Genomic DNA, 23,862 nt, shown 5'->3' with positions numbered 1-23,862 from the left:
GGCTGGGACCCTGCAGCAAGGCGAAACCAGTACACTGTCCAATTAATCTGCAGGTGAGGCTGTTTAAGGGAGTCTGGCTGTGCAGTGTATTAGTATTAGTATAGAGAGAAGCTCTGAACACACACTGCGATTTATTGTGAACAAACTGTGTATTCTACGGGATCTCCAAAGCAGCGGATAGCAGTAAGGAGAGGTTTCTGCTTTCTATAAAACTGCAAATCGGTGAGGTTTTCACTTGTTTAATGTTATTGCACAGAACTTGTGACTATTTAAGTTTGTTTGGTTTGAACAATAAACTCCAGGCAGGAGCCTGTCCATTATGTTGCAAACCTAAGCCCCCTGTCTCCTCTGTAAGAACTGTTTTACCTGAGCCCAACCCGCCGTTATGAGCAATTCCCCACAGGATGCATAAGGAAGAAGGTCAGTCAGGCTGTAGGTTCATCAGTACCTGTGGTGGAATCCAAGGATTCAATGAATTCCTCTGTTGCATCTCCCAACAGACCTCGCATTCGATAGATGATTCGCATTGGCTCTCCCTGCACAGAACACACATTAAAGGAGACTTTTTGTGTAAAAAATAAGAATGTGCCAGTGTGTTATATTCATTTAGATATAGAAGAATTGTGCTTAAATTTTTTTTGATTTATTGAATATTTCTGCAAAAACCCTAATAATCCCTCTCTTCTCTTCCACTTGCTTCTCCCTGAATTCCCAGGCTGTGCACTCAGCTCACTGCACTGTAGGACAGGACCAATCAGCAGCTAGCAGGACCTGATAGGGAACTGAAGCCTGTCTGTGCTTGTGTGACTGCAGGGCTGTGATTGGCTGTCCCCTCCTACTGTGCTTCTGGCAGGGACACGCCCACCCCTCATTTGAAAAACAGACAGGGACCAAAGCTCCAATAAAGGGGCTATTTTTAAAGATAATATTCATTTTTAGCACCATGTAAAAGCAACACCATATATACTCATGATTGCCTACAAAATTATGTTTTTTTTCATTTATCATATATGTCTCCTTTAAAACATTTCATTATTCATTTTTTTTTTTTTTTTTATTTGCTAGGTAAACAGACCAAAGAAAAAAACTGCAGCAACACACCTCATTGGTTGGGCACCAAACCCTCTTGTAAACTTCAGCAACAGGCAGGTCCAGGCTAATGATCTTGTTATTCACCAGTAGCTGTGAAAGAACAGAATAAATAAATCATTGTGAGTAACACACACAATTAACCATAGATAAAAAAGTTTTTTTGCAATACAATGCAACACAGGGTTTAAAGGCCACCAAAAATAACCGACGTACAGTAAATGACACTCACAATTTTATACAGGACAGAAGCTGTATAGACAAATGGCCGCACATTTCTGGCCCTGAAGTTCTTTCTACCCACCTCCATGCCACTGTCATCTTCCAACAGGGCCACAAGGTCACAATCCTGGCAGATTTTATTCTTAATATCCCTCATGAGAGGCCCAATACCGGGTTCATTGCTGCTGTACGGGTTCCCCGGCATGCGGCCCTGTAGGAAATCCTCCTGTTGGGGGTCTTTCTCAAGAGTAACAAAGAATTCCGTCACTTCATTCTCTTCCTGTTTGTGAAAGACAGCGGATAAATATGGAGTCAGTAAAAGATATTTATAACAAGGACAAGGTCAAGAAACAAATAGATGGACTATGAGGCATTGCCCTAGGTTTTGGGTAGAAAATAAACACAAAAAGCTCTTAAAGAGGTGGTTCACCTTTAAGGTAGTATGTTATAGAACGGCTCATTTTAAGCAACTTTGCAATTGGTCTTCCTTAGTTTTATAGTTTATTAATTATTTGCTTTCTTCTTCTGACTCTTTCCAAGCTTTCAAACGGGGGTCGCTGACCCCCATCTAAAAACAAATGCTCTGTAAGGCTACAAATATATTGTTATTGCTACTTTTTATTTGTCATCTTTCTTTTCAAGCCTCTTCAGTCTCTTATTTAAATGAACGCATGGTTGCTAGGGGAATTTGGACTCTAGCAACTAGATTGCTGAAATTGCAAACTGGAGAGCTGCTGAATAAAAAGCTAAATAACTCAAATAATAAAAAGAGAAAACCAATTACAAATTGTCTACATCATGCTAACAGTTAATTTAAAGGTGAACAACCCCTATAATTAACTACTGCCTACCACAAGGAAATTAAGTCCATTCTTGCTCCAGAACTTGTCCAGGTAGAGAGTTCTGATTCTCAGTATTTTCTGATTATGGGCTGCTTTACTTTCCAAGGTCAGGAAAAATAATTCTACTCTCTAGGTAAGTAAATCCAATCACAATTACATGTACAGTAAGTTCTGTACTTTTTGTTTCTGGGTTGTTCTCATTTTGATGGTCAGAAAGAAAGCACCACCTGAACCCAACTAGGTTTTTCCCCTGCATTTATCTGTATGGACAAATGAAGGGTGTTTCAATTGTAGGCCCAGAGGCCATATGTTGTCCTCCAAGAGATTTTAATGGCACCTACCACCACCAAGGGCTCTGCAGGCCTCTACACATAACATCAGCGTCAGACTGGGGGGGACCCAGGGTCGACTGGGCCTCAGGGCCCCCCAGCCACGGTCTTCTCTCCCCTAGCCCCTCCCCCCATGCGCGTACCTTTATCAGTCAAGTTAGAGACGTGACGGGTTCAGAAGGAGAAGGAGTCCAGGGAATGGGTCTGGGCCGGCAGGCCAAAAGACCCGGGGCCCACCAGGTTTTTTTTTTTTATTGTAACCAAGCCCCCGAAACATCTCGCAAAATGAACAACTGCTTGACTACATTGGAGACAACGGCCTGATTTTGGATATGATTGCAAGATATTGCAACGTGGCTTCAGGTTGGGGTAGGACTTGGAGAGCATGAGGCACCGTGAATGGCTCTTTGGCTCCTTTTAACCCTTCTTACCCTAACCAGGTTTCACTAAATTGAAGTATTTAAACAGCATTGATTTATGACGAAACAAGTGTTAACAGCAGTCTGACAGAGCAAGAACTCCCTCTAGTGGCCGAAGCTGCATCTGCGCATGACCAGTACAATGTTGAAACGGCCAAGAGAATAATCTTATGTAGTCAATGCAAATAGGCATAACATTATGACATTCTTATTAAAAGGTAAGAACATTTTAGTCAGAATTTTATCTCTTACTCACAGGGTATATGATACTGCAGAGCCTTTCAAATATAAATACAGGGGTCCGATAATCATCTAGGCTGTAGCGCTTGGCTGTCTCAATGCACACTGCCATGAAGGCTTTGGTCTCCGATTCGGTTCCTAAAGGGAAGGGCAGAATATGTCAATGTAAAATGCACCTTTTTGCTCCACATTGCTGCATTGTGTTTCCATGCATCAAATATTAATAAAATGAATGCACAAGGGAATTCCTGATCAAATGTAAAGCAGAAAAAAAGCAACCAAAATGTTCAGCCTTCTGTTCCATCGCAAGTGTATGTATGAATACCTGTTGTCATATCCTCCAGCATTTCCAGTAACATATCCTGGGTCTCATCGATCAGCTTCGTTCTCTGCACCACCAGCTTCCGGAGGCACAGGTATCCGTTTAACACTGTGCCAACCAGGCGGCTTTTGAAGTGCCGTTTGATTGATTCAACCTCCACAAATGAGGAGAGAAGGCCTAAAAGAACAAGATGTAGAAATAAAATATGTAAAGGTACATGAAAAAGAAACACAATGTGGCTGCACTTCCAAGTCCAAGTTACCTGTGAGGCTCTTCAAGGCGAAACCCTGCTGCAAATCTGTACTCAGAGTCGCTTCTTCCAGTGCAAGCAAACGTGCAATTTCCTGGAGGTGAAACATACACACTAGTAACTACTAGCATCTACATGAATATGCTTATAAACATTAGACTAACTGGAATATGACAAATAATTTCTGGAGAGACATTCATTGTGGAGTGTGGTAAGAGATGGGGTTAACTTACCAAAAATGATGGGGGGTGCAGGTGCTCACGCCCCAGACCTTCAGCTCGGGGAGGCAAATGATATGCTAATATATAGTAATAGGCAGGCACAGACCGGACAACACTCAATTAATTATGCAGTTAAAAAAAGGATTTATTTTAGCAAAATAAATCTGAGAAGAGCCTTAAGCGTTTCGTGCCATGCGGGTAGTTAGTCATAGGCTTTGACTAAGTGCCCGCAAGGCACGAAACGCATATGGAACTTGAGATTTTTTTTGCTAAAATAAATACTTTTCTTAAAGGGACCCTGTCATCGGGAAAACATGTTTTTTTCAAAACACATCAGTTAATAGTGCTACTCTAGCAGAATTCTACACTGTAATCAATTTCTCAAAAGAGCAAACAATTTTTTATATTCAATTTTGAAATCTGACATGGGGCTAGATATTTTGTCAATTTCCCAGCTGCCCCTGGTCATGTGACTTGTGCCTGCACTTTAGGAGAGAAATGCTTTCTGGCAGGCTGCTGTTTTTCCTTCTCAATGTAACTGAAGGTGTCTCAGTGAGACCTGGATTTTACTATTGAGTGTTGTTCTTAGATCTACCAGGCAGCTGTTATCTTGTGTTAGGGAGCTGCTATCTGGTTACCTTCCCATTGTTCTTTTGTTTGGCTGCTGGGGTGGGGGAAAGGGAGGGGGTGATATCACTCCAACTTGCAGTACAGCAGTAAAGAGTGACTGAAGTTTATCAGAGCACAAGTCACATGACGGGGGCAGCTGGGAAACTGACATTATGTCTAGCCCCATGTCAGATTTCAAAATTGAATATAAAAAAATCTGTTTGCTCTTTTGAGAAATGGATTTCAGTGCAGAATTCTGCTGGAGTAGCACTATTAACTGATTCATTTTGAAGAAATGTTTTTTTCCCATGACAGTATCCCTTTAACTGCATCAATTAATGGAATGTGGTCCTGTCTGTGCCAGCCTATTACTATAGATTAGCATAACTGGAATATGTGCCCTGTGCTGAGACTGAAGAGTGTGCAGCCAATCAGAATATATTGATGCTATCCTGTTGCCACCTAACAAAGAGTTCTATTTCAGTCCCCCCAACACTGATGGGATACCCTTGATAGATAAATACCTTTGTGATGAGATTGCCTACATAAGGCAGGACCCCTCTGGCTGCAAGATACCCCTTCCAGTGAGCTGGTTTGATCAATTTCTGATAAAGGGCCAGATACTCAGCAGCACACTCCCCTGCGATGCTCAGCTCATCTAAATAGCTGAAAGAGGAAGGTGGAGAGAGTAGAGGATGAACACAAGAATAAGGAGGCCCATACACATTCATATGTTGTTATCTTTACGTACAATATCTGTGCAATGCATGACCTATTTATATTGCTCATTCCATAGCAGATACCAAAGCAGAGCAAAATGTTATATATGTTAATGGTTACGGTTGGGTTTCACTGATCCCAGCTGACCTGGTGAGAAGATCCAGGACTTGTTGCCTGCGGCTAGGAATGGTAGCCAATGCCTCCACGATGGTGCACGCAGCCTGGCGAGCGGCTTGGGTGGCAGGTGTGAATAAAACCTGTGCAAAAGATCACGGTTTACTATTTCTGTATTCAAAAAGGGAGAAGAGCAGAGGAAGGCACAATTACAATTCATTCACCTGTCTCAGCCAGTTGTTGTGCCCCAGTTTGAGATCCAGAGGGGATGTCCTTTTGCCCTTCCTGCTCATGAACTGTTTCCATTTCCAGACATATTTCTCCTGCAGGTACATCTGCCTCCTCTCACCTTTACTGGGAGACTTGCCACTGGGATCAGCACCTGCCAGGAAAAGAAGTTGTGATTCATTTCTGTTGATGGATACAGACCCTACCACTTCCACAGGGACTTTGCCCTTTAATATGGGGCCACTCTATGGTTAAACCACTTTCAATTATTGTTCCATCTCCTTGTGGAGTTGGACAAGAGTCGTTACACCTGTAGTCGATGTATTACGTTGCAAGTTTCTCAGGAATTTAAATCTACAGTTACCAATAAAACATATAATATTTTATTAATTGTATAAGCATAGGAGTAATTTATTTGATTATTTGTAGAAAGTGTAATAGACAATACGTGGGATGCATTATACGGTCTCTTAAGAACAGATTAGGGAGCATATAAATCAGATTAGAAATATTAAATATTGTAATAAAACCAATGTGACTAGACACTTTATGGAATGTAATAATAGGGACTTAAAATATTTTTTTTCGGTACAAGTGACTGAGCAAGTCAAAATGGGTATAAAAGGAGGAGATACTCTAACCAGGTTACATAAACTTGAGGTTTATTGGATTTTTTACTTACAGACGCGACTACCACTACTATGAATTTTACATTTGATGTGATATGTTTTGTATAATTCGCAAGGTCATAGTGAGTACAATTTGTGTAATTTACATTTAACTTGTACTGTTGATATTAACTTAGTAGGGATGCACTGAATCCTGGATTCGGCACTTCATGCTCAGCACTATTGTTCCCTCCCCCTCACTAATTTGCATATGCAAATTAGGGTTCGGATTTGGTTCGGTATTCGCCGAATCTTTCACGAAGGATTCGGGGGGTTGGTCGAATCCAAAAAAGTGGATTTGGTGCATAACTTAGTCTTTTATACTATTTTTACCCCTGAACATGGATTTCTGTAATACCCGATATGCATGTTTTTAGTGGAGTGGGTCAGTTTGGAATATCTTTGATGAGGTATTTATGCAACAGTGGTTCTACTTAACTATGATTGGTTTTAGTTGATGCGAGTGTTTATTTGTATATGTGTCCTAATTGGGATTGCCGATGATTTACTAAGCATGAAACGCTTTGGGCTATATGTGGGTTTTTTGTTGTGTTTTAATATGATATAATAAACAGTTTTTATCAATAGCATGATTATAGAGATATTTTTGTGTTTGATCATTAAACCTGTAGCCCCAATGTTTGAACAGGCATTTATTTGCCACCGGTCACAATAGAATCCACCTTACCCCGGGCAGAGAGGCATTTCTTCCAAGCTTCATATGAGGCCTTTGGGTCTCTCTTCAGCCACTGCGGGGCCTGAGCATGAATCTCATTGCTGTAGGGTTTGACTGTTGTCAGGGTGTCCACGGGTACCTCCTAGCCAACACAATATAATATTATTAGCAGCTCAGTATCAGTTTTTACACACTACTGTTAAACAGATCTGTTTTATTACATAACAGTAAGACCAGTGTGTTTATTATGTGTGAAGATGGGTACCTTGTTCTTCTTGCTGGTTGGAGATGGGGGTCTAATTAGCTTCTGAAGGATCCGTAGGCACATTAGAGTGATGTTCTCCACTACTACTGGGGTTTTTATATTTACAGCCATCAGGAAAAGGCTCAGAGCTACAGGTAAAATACATAAACATAAAAGGTTTACTTTTTAATGCAGAGAATATGTTAAGGAGACAACAGGTGGGGTTTGGGGATGTCCTAAGGAAACAACCCCATACAGATCCACCTTATCACTTGAAAGTCCGTAAACATTCAACAGCAAATAGTAATAGTTTCCCTTTATTAAAATGTGGGTGATGGTGGCATAAACCCATTGTTGTTTCTGCAGAGCTGGTAAACTCACCACAGCGCAGGCGAAGCTCCCAGCAGTTGTCCTCTTTGGATATAGAGTCTGTGAGAAGCAGCATCTCATACTGAAGGCTGCTGGCCTAAATGACACAAAATAGAATGGAGTGTTATATCACTTATTTTCTCACACTTTCTAAGCAGCCAATAAGATACACAGAGTGAAATATTAATGCAATTACCAAGTCTGGGTTGGCCCAGTGGCCTTTGAGAGCGGTGGAAACCTTCCCTATGATTAGATCATTCATCTGCTGTGTGGCTTCTGGATTGTCCCTGTGGATGGAACCATTAAAGGAGAAGGAAAGGTTAAAACTAAGCAAGCATCATCAGTAGGGACTATATAAATAGACCAGTAAACCCTCAAAGTAATGCTGCTCTGATTCCTCTGCAGGCCCTGATTTGTGGAAAGGCAACCTAGGCCCGGGCATAAGGTGGCAGGATTTTAGGGGGGCGGCGTACTGCCCAACCACACCCACATTGGTTCAAAAACAAACACAGGGGATGCGCTGGAGATACAATCATTTTTTAAATTTCCCATGCGCCAATTCCCATTGCTCCAGTCCAGATGATGAAAATTGGCACGAATAAAGGGGAGGGGACAGGGGCGTTGAAGAGGTCCTATCATACCTGGTGAGAAGGCACATGACCTGCCGCACTTCATCCCGCATGGTGGCAGGCCCACGTCGCAGGTTATAGTCAAACAGCTCCCGGATCAGCCCTTGTGATACCAAGATGTGTCTGATTGTACTGTTGGTGGCCAGGGCACGGAGCAATGTAATACAGTGTTCAGTCACAGCCGCGGCACATCCGTAGCACTTAGTAGAGGAGGTGTGACCACAACCCAAAACTGAGAGGGATCTGTACTGGCTGGCGGTGAAGGTGGGCTGCTCTGTGGTGCGGGAAGATTTAGTGGCGGCTTCTCTTTGCTGAAGGTCGTACTCCAGCAGCTCCTTCCGAGAGGCAAACACTTTCTGGAATGGCATAAACAATGGGATGTAAATAAGCAAATCTTCCTCAGGCTTCAGAATAACTCAGGCAGTAACAGATACCTGAATGATCTTGGAGAGCTCATCGAAAGAATTCTTGCAGTCTCCACAGTATTCCTGGGCCAGCTGTAAGATGTATCTGTTCACACTGGCAGATGTAGAACTTATGCTTCCGGCATTTGCAGAGTCATCCTGTAAGGCACAAATCATAGAGTTTTATTAGTTCAGAAAAGGGCCACATAGAACGGGCACAAGAGGGACGTGGAAGGGTAAAGTTACCTGTGGTTTCTCTGGCGCAGCCTCGTTTACTTTGCAGAGCAAATTCTCCAGCTGGGGTCTGTGGCCCATCAACTGGTGGTACACACGGTCAGCTTTGTCCAGCAGAGTGTTGATATTGGTCACAGCCTGAAGGGGAGTATTTGAATAAGAAAGGACTGTGAAATCTGCATTTGATAAGTTGTTAGGTAGAGGGCAGAGAGTCAGGACAGAGGTAGAGCGGACGCTTCAATCAATATAGATAAAACCTACTTTCTTACGATCTTCTTCATTTTCAATGGGATCCACAGCACAGCAGGGCCTGGCGTACAGCATGAAATCAAACCGGGCGTACTTGCAGAACCCGCAGGCGTTGCACAGGAAAGGATCCTTCTCGTCGTAGTTAATGGATCTATGAGAGGATCGTTACTCAAAGTAGATACTATTGAAAATAGACATCCATCCATCAATTGCAACCTATCAACCCTTTTCTATCTATCTATCTATCTATCTATCTGTATCTATCTATCTATCTATCTATCTGTATCTATCTGTATCTATCTGTATCTATCTATCTATCTATATCTATCTGTATCTATCTGTATCTATCTATCTATCTATCTATCTATATCTATCTGTATCTATCTATCTGTATCTATCTGTATCTATCTATCTGTATCTATCTATCTGTATCTATCTATCTGTATCTATCTGTATCTATCTATCTGTATCTATCTGTATCTATCTGTATCTATCTGTATCTATCTATCTGTATCTATCTGTATCTATCTATCTGTATCTATCTATCTGTATCTATCTGTATCTATCTATCTATCTATCTGTATCTATCTATCTATCTGTATCTATCTGTATCTATCTATCTATCTGTATCTATCTGTATCTATTTATCTTTCTGTATCTATCTATCTTTCTGTATCTATCTATCTTTCTGTATCTATCTATCTTTCTGTATCTATCTGTATCTATCTGTATCTATCTGTATCTATCTGTATCTATCTGTATCTATCTATCTATCTATCTATCTGTATCTATCTATCTATCTATCTATCTATCTATCTATCTATCTATCTATCTACTGTATCTATCTATCTACTGTATCTATCTATCTATCCATCCATCTCTCCACCCCTCTATCTATCTATCGATCTATCTATCCATCCATCCAAGTGAAATTTGTTTTTAAAGTATTTTAACTAAAACAATGGTGTTACACTATTCTAGATTTGTATTTCTCTCCATTGGAGCACAAGAGCTGACCCGGAAAGAGAGTGGATCTGCTAATACTACAAGCAATTTTAGCCAAATGGTGGTGGTTACGGATTGGATGTAAAGAATTAAACGTGTACATCACTGCTGGAAGTGGAAAGTTTAAAGGGGAAAATGCACCTAAATTAGCAAATTTTGACACCGGGTGCCCTCACAATATTTAAACCTACTACACTATTTTGGTTTTTCTATTGCCATAGGCGCTGATCTATATGCATTTTTTTGAAAACTTTTGGATACAGTGGAGAGACTGTTTGACGATTGGCAAGAGAGACTAAACTTAAAAGACAGACTTTTTTCCCTAAATTTTTCTTAATTTTCGTTTTCTATCTAGTCCGCTGGGGGCACACTAAGTCTGAACCCGAGCAATTTAAACCCTCTGTCGCCAACAGAGACTGAGAGCAACAAAGGGCTGAATTTACTTTTACAGCCAAGACTCCATTTCCCACAATGTCTTGCGCGTTTCTAGGACAGTTCAAAACAGAACCTGCACTGTGAAAAGCTTGTGGTTTTCATTCTTACCTGCATTTGTGACACTGGTACACATTCTCCCCACAGTTGCCACAGACTCCGGGATTTGCGGGTACAGAGGCGCTGCAACGAGGACACTGAAGGGTCTCCGAGGAGGCCTGATAATTCTCATAGAAGTCGGCAAACTCGATCATCAAGTTAGATGCCACAATAGGCAGCGGAAGGTCGATTTTTACTTCTGTTTGTCCAGGGGTCAGTTGCACTTTCTTAGCCTTGTGCCAGCGGGCAGGCCTACGAGGAACGGGAGATTTTTATTAGGAAAACAAGAGACCTGAGAGTTCCCATGGAATGCTTTACAAAGGAACGTGACACATACTTGTTTTTAAGTTCAACAATAGCCTGTACGGTGCGATTGTTATAGTACAGGTTGATGGTTCGCACCATCTTGGTCCGTTTAAGGTCTCCAATCTTAACAGTCACTTTGCTGATAGTGTGGCTACCAATGAGTTTAACCACCTGTTGGGTTGTAGTGTAGCGGGTGTCCACCTTTATAGAGGATAGCTTGATGTTCTGCCATACAAGAAACAAACGTTGATTTTGATGCCAATAGTTCTCGATAGGGAATTTGCTGGCTTTCCAGGCTCATACAATTAGAGAAATAAGGATACTTACACACAGAGGAACCTCTGGGTTATTACACACCAGACACGGGTCACTCTCCAAATAATACCCATCAAATTCTACCAGGCCAGAAAGGGTGCTGCAAAGAAAATGAATCTGTGATTAACTCTGAAAACTGAAATGTAATACAAATGGTTGAAAATAAGACTTACTTGTAAATGTTGGAGTTAGGATGGTTGGTCAGGATGTAGTTTTGTGCTCGCAAGATTTCCACAGCCTTCTGGGAGTATTCCTTGAACTGAAAGAAGAACGAGCATTTTGACTTAAGTATACACATATTATTTTCTGTACATCATTGATATAAGTCACTAGAAGCCATCATATTTTTGCCCCCAAGTATGAAATTATAATAGTGTTCAAATCATGATTTCATTCTTAATGCTTATTTCTCACGCAATAGCTTGAGAGACCCGAGGGTATAGGGTATAGCTTTCACCTGTAGGAGGCAGGAAAAAACAAATACTCCTCCCTCTCCAGCAATGCCCCTGTACGCAGGCTCTTTTTTTCCCCCCAGTGTCAGGAGGGGAGGACGTGGCCTTGCACCTAGACGGTTTTATCGGTCCAGAATTAGCCTGGAATATCAGTCATATCCTAATTGTATATACTGGGTATGCACTGTACAAGCACCCCCACCCTTTGAATTACTCCTTAGTCACCTAGCAGCTCCTGCTCTCAAATGCAATTCAGACGGCTAGAGGAATGCAGCATTGCTGGCACTGACTGCCCCAATAATGCCTATTTACATGGGACGGCACAGATGTTACGGTCACAGGCACTTACCTTCTTCTCACTTTGAGGGGTCTTCAGTGAAAAGTATCCAAGCAGATCTACAAACTGGGCAGCTTTGCGTCCATAAGCTGGAAGTTCAGGCCAAATGGACCACATTAGATCTAGTAAGAGTTCTTGCTGGGACTTGTTAGAGTTTCTGGGTAAGAGGAAAAATAGCAGTCAGAACTCAGTATCAAAATCAATATGAAAAGACTAAGCAGCGGGCCTGCCAGCACACAGAGGAGGCAGGAACTTGCTCACCTGTATATATGGAGAGCTAAGCACTAGACGTTGTTAAAACTCAGAGGAGGCAGTAATTTGCTCAACTGTAGATATGGAGAGCTAAGCACTAGACGTTGCTAAAACTCAGAGGAGGCAGTAATTTGCTCAACTGTAGATATGGAGAGCTAAGCACTAGGCCTGTTAGAACACATAGGAGGCAGTAACTTGCTCAACTGTAGATATGGAGAGCTAAGCACTAGGCCTGTTAGAACACATAGGAGGCAGTAACTTGCTCACCTGTAGATATGTAGAGCTAAGCAATGGGCCTGCCAGCGCACAGCAGAAGCATTTGATTCTAGTAGGAAGCAGCGTAGGAACTGGATAAGAGTCTCCTTGTCTGCATATTTATTAAGCTGATTGACCAGGGCAGTGCAGAGCTGTTCCTCTTGACTGTTTGAACTTTCTCCTGCCATGAGAGAGACAAAATATTTGGAATGTTGGCTTTGCTCTAGGATCGAAATCAACTGCAACCAACTTTCTATTCCATAGCCTTTACCTTCTTTCTCTTTCTCCTTATCCTCCTTCTTGCTCTTCTTAGTGGATGACTTGGTCTGGGAAGCAGTCTGGCCGGAGGAAGGCTGAGCATTAGAACTGGAGAATGACGATGTAGAGAGAACTTTACTGCCGCACAGAGCACAGGAGAGAAGCTGCAGCAGTACCGGAGAAACCCCTTCATCCACCAGGAAACTGACTTGGAGCAGGAAGTACAGGACGGCTGAAGGGAAACAACATGGTTTAGTCATAATTCTTTGACCACAAGGCATCTAGGGACAGAGATAGCTTAATAAATGCGGTCTTAATATCACATGCAGGAAAGCGCTTACAGTCATCTTTGATGCAAAATTTTTGCCAGTTAACAGTTCTCTGGGATGCGATCTCTGCACAGGCTTTGAGATGTTCCATCTGAAACACAAACAGCTCTCAGAACGTATAACATAAATGTCTGGTTGCTTTAAAATACTTACATTTTTGAGCTGTTTCTCCAGAATAGGGGTAATTTTTTATTCCCTGGGGCACAAGTGCACCAATGATAGCAAGTGTTTGTGTTAGCTCTTAGGGTAAGGCGACACGAGGAGATTCGGGGAGATTTTGTCGCCTGGCGACTAATCACCTTGTCTTTTGAGCGACTATTTCCCCAAACTGCCTCAGCATTTTTCCCCATATGTTGCAATGAAAAGTAGCCTGCGCTAATGCACACGCGGCAATGCATTTTCTATAGTCGCAAAATTTGCCTCGCCAGGCGACAAAATCTCCCCGAATCTCCTCGTGTGGACTAGCCCTTAGAGTAGGAAAACAATCTTTTGTATTCTAATGGGCAGTGTGCATTTTAGGGTAGAACACACTAGTCTGCAGAAACAGTCTGGATAAGCACACAGGGTGTTGTCCTCTCTAATGTCCAGACAAACAAACTTGCAGAAGTACTGGTAGGAGAACCCATTATTCTGGGATGATTAAAGGGAGAATAGGTAATACTAAAAGACTTACCAAGTTAATGAGTGTGTCGTACTGCAATGCGGATCCTGAACTGGCAGTGACTACCCCAGCACGCAGAAAAATACCATGTTCCTCCAATAGTTTTTTTATGCTTTTGACATGGGAATCAAGAGTGTGCAAGTCCCTCAGCTGCCGATATTTCTCTTTGGAGCCGCAGATGAAGAGGAGGAGTTTGCGCACTTGTCGGCGAACAAATGGAGTCTGTTGAATCATAAGGTACTGTGCAAGAAAAGAGTTAGATGAGCACAGGACTTGGAAGAATTATCCCAAATCACCAACTTTTGACATTAGACAGGAGCACTGGCATGAATATTATCAAGAACTGGGCATGTTAGAGCTACTTACCTCTGACAGGAAGTAAAACCAAGAGTGATCAAACACAGGAGGGGGGATCCTGGAGCTGGTATCAGCAATTTTTTTAATTTGGTAGGGAAGGCGTAGAACCATCTCTGTCAGCAGCTGGGTGTATGCCTGGAAAACATCAGCAGCGTGGCCCTGCAAAGGAAAAGCCAACAGGTCAAGAGAAAATAGCCCCCAAAAACAGCCAGACAAACCTATCACAATTGTCAGCTCACACACCTTAACATACTGGCGCAGGAAAAAAGGGCTCATGTCCGGAGGGGAGGAAGTGGTGTGGGGTTTCAGGAGCTGGCTGGTAGCCACGGGCTCCTCATCACTCTGTTGGCTCTTCCAGTAATCAAGGAGAGACTTGAGCACATGCAAGCAGTAATCCACAGCTCCCGAGCTCAGCAGGGCAGTTGCGGTTGCACTAGAGATCAGCGATGAGGACTTTAGAGAAAGAAAGAAAGAAAGATGAACGAGTGATTGTCCATCGTGTGCCATGAGTTCTCATTATAATTATACTTTGTTAAAGGAGAAGGAAAGGCTAAAATTAAGTTGCTTTATCAGAAAGGTCTATATAAATACACCAGTAATCCCTCAAAATAATGCTGCTCTGAGTCCTCTGTCAAACAGCACATTTCTTTCCTTCTATTGTGTACTCATGGGCTTCTGTATCAGACTAACTGTTTTCAGCTTAAACCTCCAGGGCTAGGGCTTGAGCATGCTCAGTTTGCTCCTCTCTCCACCTCCCTGCTGTAATCTGAGCCCAGAGCTATGAGTGAGCAGGGAGAGACTCAGGCAGGAAGTGATGTCATACCAGGTTTATATGGCAGCTGATATCCTTAAAGAGTTTCTAGAGCCGTTTACTCAGGTATGGTAATACATTCAGCAGAATAAATATAGTGTTATAGCGTGCACTACTGTGGTTATTCTATTGGCAATAAACTGCTTTGGTAGCTTTCCTTCTCCTTTAAAGGATTATAAACGGGTCATGTATCCCCGCCCTCTGCACACAGAAATGGAGATGGCAATCAGGTGACCCTGTACCTGCTAAGAGGAAGTGACTAGGTAACCCAACTACCAGCAAAGAGCAATGAAAGTGGCCAAGTAACCCCACACTTTGCATACAGAAGCGGGAAGTAGTGACTGTGTAACCCCAATCTCTGGGAGGACATAGTCATATGATCCCACCTGCTTTATGCAGCCAAATAATTTACCTCACAGATGGAGGATTTGGACCCAGATTTTGTTCTGGACATGAAGACGCTGAGCAGCCTCATGATGACCAAGTGAATTTCGTTTAGCGTTGTGCGTTCATTCTTCTTAGACACATCCTGGGACAGAGGATTAAACACATTGCAGACGTATTAGGCTCTGTAGCGGGTAAGAATTGAGCATCACAGTGAGATATTGATGTATGGCAGTCAGACGGATTGTTACCTTTTTATCCAGGCCAAGCTCTGCAATCAGCTGGGACAACAGGTAATCCAATGCACCTTTATCCTTCTCATCCTCCCCATCAAGATCTGCCGTCAGCATCAGTAGCACCTGAGTAATAAAACACAGACAGCGTCAGCCCTTTCCTCTCTCCAGCCCACCCACACTACTTGGCTTGAGATTATGGGGCAAATTCACTAAGGCGCGAAGCGACGAACGCTAGCGTTAATTCGCTAGCGTTTGGCATTTTCGCTACTGCGAACGCTGGCGTAGTTTCGCTAGTGTTACTTCGCAACCTTACGCCAGGCGAATCTTCGCTAGCGACGAAACTACGCAAATTCACTAACTTGCGCAGTGTACTGAACGCTACCTTTTACGCTAGACTTCCTTCGCCACCTCAGACCTGGCGAAGCGCAATAGAGTAGATAGGGATTGTTTCAAAAAAAGTCAAAATTTTTTCTAAGTCCCAAAAAACGCTGGCGTGTTTTCTACATGATGGCTGATAGGCTGAAAAAGATCGAAATTTTTTTGTGGCTCCCCATCCTCCCCCCTACATTTCCTGACTCATGGCAACTTACCTAGACAGTGGGCACATGTGTAGGGCAAAATAAAATTTTTATTTGCAGATTTGAAGGTTTTCTAGGCATTTGTAGTGCTGATACGTGTTCCTCCATTGAAATTTGAATTTCACGCCGTATGCAAATTAGCCTTCGCTAGTGCAACTTCGCTTTATATAGCGAAACAACGCTAGCGCAACTCCGCAACCTTACGCTACCCCTGTGCGCAACTTCGGATTTTAGTGAATTTGCGAAGCGCTGGCGAAACTACGCCTGGCGAAGTGCGGCGAAGTTGCGCCTGGCGCAACTTCGTATCTTAGTGAATTTGCCCCTATGTCTTTCCATTGCCCCTTAGTCTTGTCTATGCTGCTCCTCTTCATCCTCCCACTTTATATGAGCAACGTGTCCCTCTCGTACAACCCCAAACTTCAAAACCACTATAGGCCCACCCTATACATGTCACCATTTTAAGATATTCCAAATGCAACTAGTCCATGCCCAGTTACTCCCAGACACCTCTCTAATCAGCCCATAACCCACCCACTAAGACATGTCCCCTTTCCGGACTATTATCTGGCACACCTGCAGCTCCAACTTTCTAACCAGCTATATGTTGTTCCCTTAAAGGAGAACTAAACTCTAAAAATGAATGTGGCTACAAATGTCCTATTTTATATAGTGAACTTATTGCACGAGGCTAAGGTTTGAGCTTGTCAATAGCAGCAATGATCCAGGACTTCAAACTTGTCACAGGGGGTCACCATCTTGGAAAGTGTCTGTGACACTCACATGCTCAGTGGGCTCTGATTGGCTGTTGAGAAGCTAAGCTTAGGGCTCGTCACTAATTATCCAGCAGCAGAAAATGAGCTTCCCTGGCTGTAATATAAGCTGATGCTACAGGTTTGCTGATTATTCAATTCTGATGCTAATTGCACTGGTTTCTGTGCTGCCATGTAGTAATTATGTGTATTAATTACTAATCAGCCTTATATTGTGACATTTCTATTCTATGTGTACTGTATATTGTGAGTGGCTCCCTAAGCTCAGTAAGTGACAGCAGCACAGAGCATGTGAATCAGTGAATCAGCAGAAAAGAAGATGGGGAGCTACTGGGGCATCTTTGGAGACACAGATCTTTACTGTGTTACCTGCATGTATGGGATGGCACGGACCCCTCCAACCCCTCGTAGACTAGGCAGGGACTGAAGCAGGCGTTCCAACAGCATAAGACGCACCATGTGGAGTCTGGAAATAGCAAAACAAAAAAGGGGTGAATGAAAAAAAGTGAACTGAGAATCATGTCAGGTGCCATAGTTGTATTAAAACTAATGCTGACCTGTTGCTGGTATGAGTGTCGCCCTCTGTCTCCCCTTCGCCTTCAGAGCCATCGCCTTCATGTTGGCCTGTAGTAGTGCTGATTGCTCCAGTGCTGGAACTAATGCTTCCCAGTCCTGTAGGGTGCCCTTCAACTGTAGTGTCACCATAAGCGCTGCTTCGTCCTGAAACTAGAACAAAAACGAGAAGGTGGCAAAATCAAGAGTGGACACAGCTTCCAATTTATTAAAAAACACTGCTAGGATTTTCAAAAGCCAACAGCCACAGGCTCACAAACATCCAGGCTGCAGTCACTCTACAGTGGTTTTTAAGCGGACCTGTCACCTACACAGAAAAAGCTGTATAGTGAAAGTCCTTTGCAAATTAAACATGAAAAAAAAGTTATTTTTGTCATTAAAACATCCATCCATGCTATAAAGGTGTTTAAATATCTGAACTGTCAATCAAGTATTATCTGCCCCAACTCTATACCTGAGGCATAGAGGTGGGGCAGTCTATTACTTTCACTTTCCATTCAGAACTGTCTGCATTTCACTGCACTTCTCACATTGCCCCTTTCCTCCTCAGGCTCTATAATTATTTAGGGCATTAGTTTCCCCACACAAGATTTTGGGGTGACACACAATTAATAACACTGGGGCTCATTTATCAAGACTTGGAAAATGTGCCCATGGGCAGTTACCTATAGCAACCAATCAGTGATTAGCTTTTTAAAGCCAACTGCAAGTAGAACAATGAAAGCAGCAATCTGATTGGTTGCCATGGGTTACTGCCCATGGGCAAATTTGCCCAATGTTGATAAATGACCCTCAGTGTCTATAAAATGGCTCCTGCCAGCTTGCTGTGACTTTGTAATTCCAAGACTGAAGAAAACAAAATTTAAATAATAAATATAATGTAAGTAAAGTTTATTTTGCTCATGATAGTAAAAAATTGGTTAAAGCACAAGAAGTCATTACTGTCTTCTACAAGAGCACGTAGCAACTGAACTGCTCACAGCCATCCCTTGGGGATTCAAATAAGTATATTGGCGCTGCTGTACTGTAGATAACATTGGACAATTTTCAAAATGCTTTCAGTTTCCCTTTAACCAAAGCATAGAAACATGGATTTCGAGACAACAACTCGTACCTTTGTAATAGTCACATTGTCTGTAGATCTCTCAAGTAACTTCAGTCTAATTCCCAGTGACCTCTCATTCAAGCCTGACACTATAATGGCTGTGGCGCTTTTCATGACGGACACAAGACAGACGTACCACTATGCTCACCAGCCACCGAGTCCACTGCACTCCCACCACTTTCTGAGCCCACGCTGCCTCCATGATCCGCTGGGGAAGTGCGTAGAGTGGAGCCGTCTGTTGCTGCGGTGCTTCCTTCATCGTCTGAGGCTGGAGCTACAAGCATGAGGAGAGCTGTTACAGGTAAAAACACCGTCTCTAACAAACACGTCAGCGGGATGCAGACCACTAACCAGCAGGACACGTAACCCCCGGCTACAAAATATATTCTTTATTTTCCAGGAGCAGGAGGGACCTTCCAGTCATAGGTCCAGCTGAAAAAATGTTCAACCAACAGAAGCTTTGTGGAAAGTATGCAAGTTAAAGGGGTTGTACGTCTTTAAATTAATTGCAAGTTTGCTGTAGAGAGGGATATTCTGAGACAATTTGCAATTGGTTTTCATTTTTTATTATCAGTGGTTTTTGACTTATTTTGGTTTTTATTCAGCAGCTCTCCAGTTTGTAATTTCCAGTTTGTAGGGTCCAAATTACCCTAGCAACCATGCACTGATGTGAATAAGATACTGGAATATGAATAGGAGAGGCCTTAATAGAAAGATGAGGCATAAAAAAGTAGCCATAACAATAAAGATGTAGCCTTACAGAGCATTTGTTTTTTAGATGGGGTCAGTGACCCCTGTTTGAAAGCTGGAAAGAGTCAGAAGAAAAAGGCAAATAATTAAAAAAAAAACTATAAAAAATAAATAATGAAGACCAATTGTAAAGTTTCTTATAATTAGTCATTCTATACATACTAAAAGTTAAAGGGTGGTTCACATTTAAATTAACTTTTTGTATGTTATAGAATGGCCAGTTTTATGTAACTTTTCAATTGGTCTTTATTATTTTTTTGTATGTATGTATAACTTTATTTGTAAAGTGCTGTTAAGGAGCCTTTGTGCTGTACAGTTCATAAAAGTACAATATATATATATATATATATATATATATATATATATATATATATATATATATATATATATATATATATATATATATATATATATATATATATATATATATATATATAACACACAGGGAAGACTAATAACATAATAAATATACAGAATAAATTTATACAGAATCATATCAAGACAAAGAGCTATGTGGTAGGAGACATAGTGGGAAGGAGGTCCCTGCCCCGTAGAGCTTACAGTCTAAGTGGATGGAAGGCTAACATACAGGTACAAATTGGAGATGAAAAAGTGCACTAGATAAGGCAGGGACAGGACTAGGCTAATGTTCTATTGCTCCAAAACGTAGACTCTTGTTTTTTCTTGAAGAGATTGAGAGAGGATTCCTTACGGTGGAATTCAGGGATGGAATTCCAGAGGTAAGGAGCAGCAAGAGGGTTTTCTTTTAATTATTTGCCTTTTTCTTCTGACTATTTCCAGCTTTCAACTCAAAGGTGACCCACCCCTTTAATAATCAGTCTGAGCCCATACCTCAAACTGCTGGACAATGGCACCGGGCTTAGAGAGAGGGGGATTCACCTGCAGTTACCCCACAAGGAGGTACGATGTGGGCTAAACAAGTGCCACAACAACAGCTTTGTTTGTAAGTTCAGGGAAAATAACCCTTTTATGGGGAGATACAGTAGAGCAGGGGTGGCCAAAAGGTATATCAGGATCTATCAGTAGAACTTTAGCTGGGGATCAGTAGATCTCAAGACACTGTCAACAAACAGCTTGTCTACATCACCCTCCTGTTTAATGGTTTTTATTCTGATTACTTTAAGGTCACACAAGAAATAGTTGTTTGCTTAATAGAACAATATACATTTTTCCATAAATCAGTATTTAAGTAATATTTTCTAAGGAATAGAATGCTAACAATGCTTTTATGGATGCATTGAATTTGGATTAATTCTATGCTTTTCATACACACACGAGCAGATGTACAGTATATACATGGAAGTAGATGCAGACACGATGCACAAGTCTGTGTAGAGCTAGACCAAAACAACATGGAGTAACCAGAAACAAGTACCCACAGAAATGCAATTGTATTTGATCTGTTTATGAACACGTCTTTAGGACTGAGCTGCAGATACCTGATGCGGTGGTGTCTGATAAGGTTCCTGCGTCCAAGGAAGAGGAGCTTGGAGCCTGCCCAGAGAGCCCTAAACTCTGTAGCCCTAGGGCACTGCTGCTGCTCCCTGTGAAGAGAACAGAGAATGCTACAAAGGCTGCATTTAAAATCTGCTCCCCGCATCACACAGCTGGTACTTAGAACTGGAAAAAGGAACTCAGCACAGCCAATCAGATGTTAGGGTTCACTTTACTAACTTGTTAAAAAATAGAAGTTGCTATTGGTTAGAAATCTTGGGCAAGTACACGTGTGCATGAGGGAGGAAAGCTCAGAGTTTGCCTCTTGTATCCATTGCTGGATTGGAAGGGACCCAGATAAATATACAGAGATAAAGGTAAAACGTACCCTGCTGATCCTGCTGCAGGCTGAGAGCAATTGCTAATTCCACCATGGTCTCGTCATCAGCATCAGGAGGAATATCCAGCATTGGTGGGAAACCTTCTGCTCCGGCAAGGAGAGCCTCCAGAGGTGATGGGTTCCCATTGTTTACACGGTCTGCACTCTCTAGCACCATAGACTCAGACTGTAAAAACACAAAGCCATTCTCACAAAACTGGTGTTCCCTGCATCGCTACAGTTACAGTTTAACAACATCAAGAGCGGGTCTTAGACGTTAAAGGGATTCTGTCATCATTTTTATGGTGTTGTTTTTATGACTAAATGACACTGTTTACACTGCAAATAATTCACTCTACAATATAAAATGTCATTCCTGAACCAGCAAGTGTATTTAGTTGTAATATTGGTGTGTAGGTGCATCTCAGGTCATTTTGCCTGGTCATGTGATTTCAGAAAGAGCCAGCACTTTAGGATGGAACTGCTTTCTGGCAGGCTGTTGTTTCTCCTACTCAATGTAACTGAATGTGTCTCAGGGGGACCTGGATTTTAGTATTGAGTGTTGTTCTTAGATCTACCAGGCAGCTGTTATCTTGTGTTAGGGAGCTGTTATCTGGTTACCTTCCCATTGTTCTGTTGTTAGGCTGCTGGGGGGGAGGGGTGGTGATACTCTAACTTGCAGTACAGCAGTAAAGAGTGACTGAAGTTTATCAGAGCACAAGTCACATGACTGGGGCAGCTGGGAAATGGACAATATGTCTAGCCCCATGTCATGTGACTTGTGCCTGCACTTTAGGAGAGAAATGCTTTCTGGCAGGCTGTTGTTTCTCCTACTCAATATAACTGAATGTGTCTCAGTGGGACCTGGATCTTACTATTGAGTGTTGTTCTTAGATCTACCAGGCAGCTGTTATCTTGTGTTAGGGAGCTGCTATCTGGTTACCTTCCATTGTTCTGTTAGGCTGCTGGGGGGGGGGGGGTGATATCACTCCAACTTGCAGTACAGCAGTAAAGAGTGACTGAAGTTTATCGGAGCACAAGTCACATGACTGGGGGCACCTGGGAAACTGACAATATGTCAGTTTGCTCTTTTGAGAAATGGATTTCAGTGCAGAATTCTGCTGGAACAGCACTATTAACTGATTCATTTTGAAATAAACATGGCTTTTTACCATTGAGTGCTGTTCTTATATCTATCTTGTGTTAGGGAGCGGTTATCTGGTTATCTTCCCATTGTTCTGCTGATGGGGGGGGACAGGGGCGATATCACTCCAACTTGCAGTACAGCAGTAAAGAGTGACTGAAGTTTATCAGAGCACAAGTCACATGACTGGGGGCACCTGGGAAACTGACATGTCTAGCCCCAATTTCAAAATTAAATCTTTAAAATTTAAAAAATGTAAAATTAAATTAAAGAAAATCAGTTTGCTCTTTTGATAAATGTATTTCAGTGCAGAATTCTGCTGGAGCAGCACTATTAACTGATGCGTTTTTTTTAAGCCACTCACCACCATCTCAAAGTCGCCATGATCCGTTTCATTCTGTTCTTGGCTCTGCTGCCGAAGATGCTCCCCATGAGGGATACCTGAAGTCTGCATCTTGTCTTCAGCTTCGTCGTCGTCATCATCGTCCTTGTCTCCTGGGCCAAAAATAATGATTGCTATTGAAAACAGTATCTGTCTGTGCCTTTCAGTTCCCTGGTCCCGACTCTTGAAACATTGTAGCAGATGGCTTCTGTTAGATTGTTGCAGGAGTCAGAGCCAGCAGTGCACAGAATATATGCTGAAATACATAGCAGTGTCTGCCTTGCTATTACATTTACATTTAGGTCACAGAAAGGCAACCTAGTCAGGCAATGTGTAGAGAAGGAGAAGAGCCGTACCAATGGGTGTGTTACTGCGTGGAGAAGATTGCAGGGTCACGTGGCGGCGCTTATTGCGAGGTCGCAGCACACGAATAAGAGCTTGCTTGCAAGAGAAACTCACAGCAGGGTCCTACAATGAAAATCATCATTATACAGTTTAGTCAAATGTGGTTTCATCCAATGATAGCCAATCACCTTGGACTACGACTATAAACCATGGGGTTGGTATGAGAAATAAAGCAACCACTTACCGGGCACAGCAGCATCTGCATATAGATCTTGGATGCCAGGTTGATACAGTCCAATTCACACGTACAGTATCCGTGTATGATGTCCACCAGGGCATTGACTGTGGCTTCCACGTGAGCGAGCCCTAACGTGGTTATAAACAAAAATCTCTTTATATAGTGAATAAAGTAGCCCCTATTGTAAAATATAAGGATATTATAAGTCACAGAGGAGTTACATGACCATATAAAAGCACAAGGCCAAAGGTCATGAAACTCCAAGTTGACTTCTAATTAGGGATGCACCAAATCCAGGATTCGGTTCGGGATTTGGCCAGGATTCGGCCATTTTCAGCAGGTTTCGGATTCAGCCGAATCCTTGTGCCTGGCCGAACCAAATCTGAATCCTTAAAATCATGTGACTTTTCATCACGAAACAAGGAAGTAAAAAATATTTTGCCGCGCACGATGCAAATTAGGTTTCAGATTCGGTTCAGTATTTGCCCGAATCTTTCACAAAGGATTCAGGGGTTCTGCCGAATCCAAAAAAGTTGATACGGTGCATCCCTACTTCCAATATCTTCATATTTTCCA

The 23,862-nt window shown here is 42.3% G+C and overlaps 1 protein-coding gene across 10 annotated transcripts in view; it reads right to left on the bottom strand.

The window, feature by feature from the left end:
• The window catches only part of ubr4.S (ubiquitin protein ligase E3 component n-recognin 4 S homeolog), a 93,301-nt gene that overhangs the window by 20,762 nt on the left and 48,677 nt on the right, over positions 1–23,862 (bottom strand). For 4 of the 10 annotated variants that reach the window (XM_018228327.2, XM_018228332.2, XM_018228329.2 and 1 more), the window contains 38 exons: positions 23,293–23,414; positions 23,060–23,171; positions 22,686–22,816; positions 21,187–21,364; positions 20,804–20,908; positions 18,730–18,885; positions 17,473–17,641; positions 17,285–17,381; positions 15,583–15,690; positions 15,360–15,476; positions 14,380–14,589; positions 14,146–14,295; positions 13,792–14,019; positions 13,131–13,209; positions 12,803–13,021; positions 12,544–12,712; positions 12,037–12,181; positions 11,409–11,494; positions 11,248–11,335; positions 10,952–11,145; positions 10,627–10,866; positions 9,091–9,229; positions 8,842–8,967; positions 8,626–8,754; positions 8,204–8,547; positions 7,759–7,849; positions 7,575–7,659; positions 7,215–7,342; positions 6,962–7,091; positions 5,602–5,759; positions 5,411–5,520; positions 5,068–5,209; positions 3,726–3,807; positions 3,467–3,640; positions 3,158–3,279; positions 1,394–1,591; positions 1,102–1,182; positions 449–536 (listed from right to left, as the gene is read on the bottom strand). In XM_018228327.2, coding sequence (XP_018083816.1) covers positions 449–536; positions 1,102–1,182; positions 1,394–1,591; positions 3,158–3,279; positions 3,467–3,640; positions 3,726–3,807; positions 5,068–5,209; positions 5,411–5,520; positions 5,602–5,759; positions 6,962–7,091; positions 7,215–7,342; positions 7,575–7,659; positions 7,759–7,849; positions 8,204–8,547; positions 8,626–8,754; positions 8,842–8,967; positions 9,091–9,229; positions 10,627–10,866; positions 10,952–11,145; positions 11,248–11,335; positions 11,409–11,494; positions 12,037–12,181; positions 12,544–12,712; positions 12,803–13,021; positions 13,131–13,209; positions 13,792–14,019; positions 14,146–14,295; positions 14,380–14,589; positions 15,360–15,476; positions 15,583–15,690; positions 17,285–17,381; positions 17,473–17,641; positions 18,730–18,885; positions 20,804–20,908; positions 21,187–21,364; positions 22,686–22,816; positions 23,060–23,171; positions 23,293–23,414 — 5,430 coding nt within the window. The remainder of the gene's footprint in view (positions 1–448; positions 537–1,101; positions 1,183–1,393; positions 1,592–3,157; positions 3,280–3,466; positions 3,641–3,725; positions 3,808–5,067; positions 5,210–5,410; positions 5,521–5,601; positions 5,760–6,961; positions 7,092–7,214; positions 7,343–7,574; positions 7,660–7,758; positions 7,850–8,203; positions 8,548–8,625; positions 8,755–8,841; positions 8,968–9,090; positions 9,230–10,626; positions 10,867–10,951; positions 11,146–11,247; positions 11,336–11,408; positions 11,495–12,036; positions 12,182–12,543; positions 12,713–12,802; positions 13,022–13,130; positions 13,210–13,791; positions 14,020–14,145; positions 14,296–14,379; positions 14,590–15,359; positions 15,477–15,582; positions 15,691–17,284; positions 17,382–17,472; positions 17,642–18,729; positions 18,886–20,803; positions 20,909–21,186; positions 21,365–22,685; positions 22,817–23,059; positions 23,172–23,292; positions 23,415–23,862) is intronic. The other 6 variants (XM_018228330.2, XM_018228335.2, XM_041571764.1 and 3 more) reach the window with 5 other exon arrangements.

Source organism: Xenopus laevis, chromosome 7S (assembly GCF_017654675.1).
Source record: "Xenopus laevis strain J_2021 chromosome 7S, Xenopus_laevis_v10.1, whole genome shotgun sequence".
NCBI classification, from domain to species: Eukaryota; Metazoa; Chordata; class Amphibia; order Anura; family Pipidae; genus Xenopus; species Xenopus laevis.
Note: the sequence above shows the minus strand (reverse complement) of the source record. Positions and strands in the feature narration are given on the sequence as shown.